Here is a 945-nt window from a genome sequence, read left to right as displayed (position 1 = left end):
TGCCGGCCCCTCTCTGAGCTCCTTTCCGCCCCAGGACTTGGTGACGGCGGGGTGGGCCCCCCGATGGCGTCAGCATGTGACCTGGTTGCTGCCAGGGAACCAGCAGGGCGCCCCGTCCCAGGTCTGGTGCGCGGCCGGCGGGAGCCTCCTTGGCGAGAGCCTCCTTGGCGGAGGCGGCGTGAAGGGCCATAAAGTGGGCGGTGCCGGGCAGGGCGAAGGTCGCCGGGCAGAGACAGCGCCAGCGCCAGCGCCAGCGTCAGCGCCGCAGCTCAGAGGGTCTTCGGTGCCAGCGGGGCTAGGACCGTCCTGCGGCCCGAGATGGGGGTTTTGGGCGTTTGGGCCCTGCTGCTGCTGCCGCTCCAGGCCGCGGCCCAGGCCCAGGGTACACTGGGGCTGTGGCAGTGGGGCTGGGTGGCGGGTGGGGGCTGGGCGGCGCTGACTGTCCACCCCCCACTTCCCAGTCTGCTCTGTGAACCAGACCGTCTTCGAAGTCAAGGAGAACACAGAGCCCAGTGGGCCCCTGCTGGACATCTACGTGCCCGAGGGCCAGCAAGTCATCCTTGGACCCTCGTCCACCCCCTTTGCATTTAAGATCCAGGGGACCCAGCTGTTTCTCAACGTGACTCCAGACTACGAGGTGCAGATGGCGGGCCGGGTGGGTGTGCCCGTGGGGCGTCTGGGACAGCCACCCCCGCGGGCGCCCAGGCTCTGGTGGGGCGCACCCGAGGGCCGTGGTCTCGGGGGGCCAGAGCCGCCTGGGCCCCGATGCCCTCTGGACTTGGCACCGATGACTGGGACCTGGGGCCGACTCCTCACCAGGGGAGCGGGGACAGTGCGCTGGGGCCGGCGGGCAGGCGGTCCCCGACCCTGACCCTCGCCCACAGGAGAACACGCTGCTGCAGGCCCACCTGGAGTGCGTGAGAGGTGACACGGTGGTGAGTCTGG

General features: G+C 70.6%; 1 protein-coding gene across 1 annotated transcript in view; it reads left to right on the top strand.

Moving 5' to 3' along the window:
- The first annotated feature begins 37 nt into the window (after positions 1 to 37).
- Positions 38 to 945, top strand: part of CDHR5 (cadherin related family member 5) — a 6261-nt gene continuing 5353 nt past the window's right edge. Inside the window, exons 1-3 of the mRNA XM_006911263.3 lie at positions 38 to 382; positions 462 to 637; positions 885 to 935. Of these exons, the coding sequence (XP_006911325.1) occupies positions 319 to 382; positions 462 to 637; positions 885 to 935 (291 nt within the window). The 5' untranslated portion in view covers positions 38 to 318. The remainder of the gene's footprint in view (positions 383 to 461; positions 638 to 884; positions 936 to 945) is intronic.

Source organism: Pteropus alecto, unplaced genomic scaffold, assembly GCF_000325575.1.
Source record: "Pteropus alecto unplaced genomic scaffold, ASM32557v1 scaffold43, whole genome shotgun sequence".
Classification (NCBI taxonomy): Eukaryota; Metazoa; Chordata; class Mammalia; order Chiroptera; family Pteropodidae; genus Pteropus; species Pteropus alecto.
This window is presented reverse-complemented; position numbering and strand designations above follow the sequence as displayed.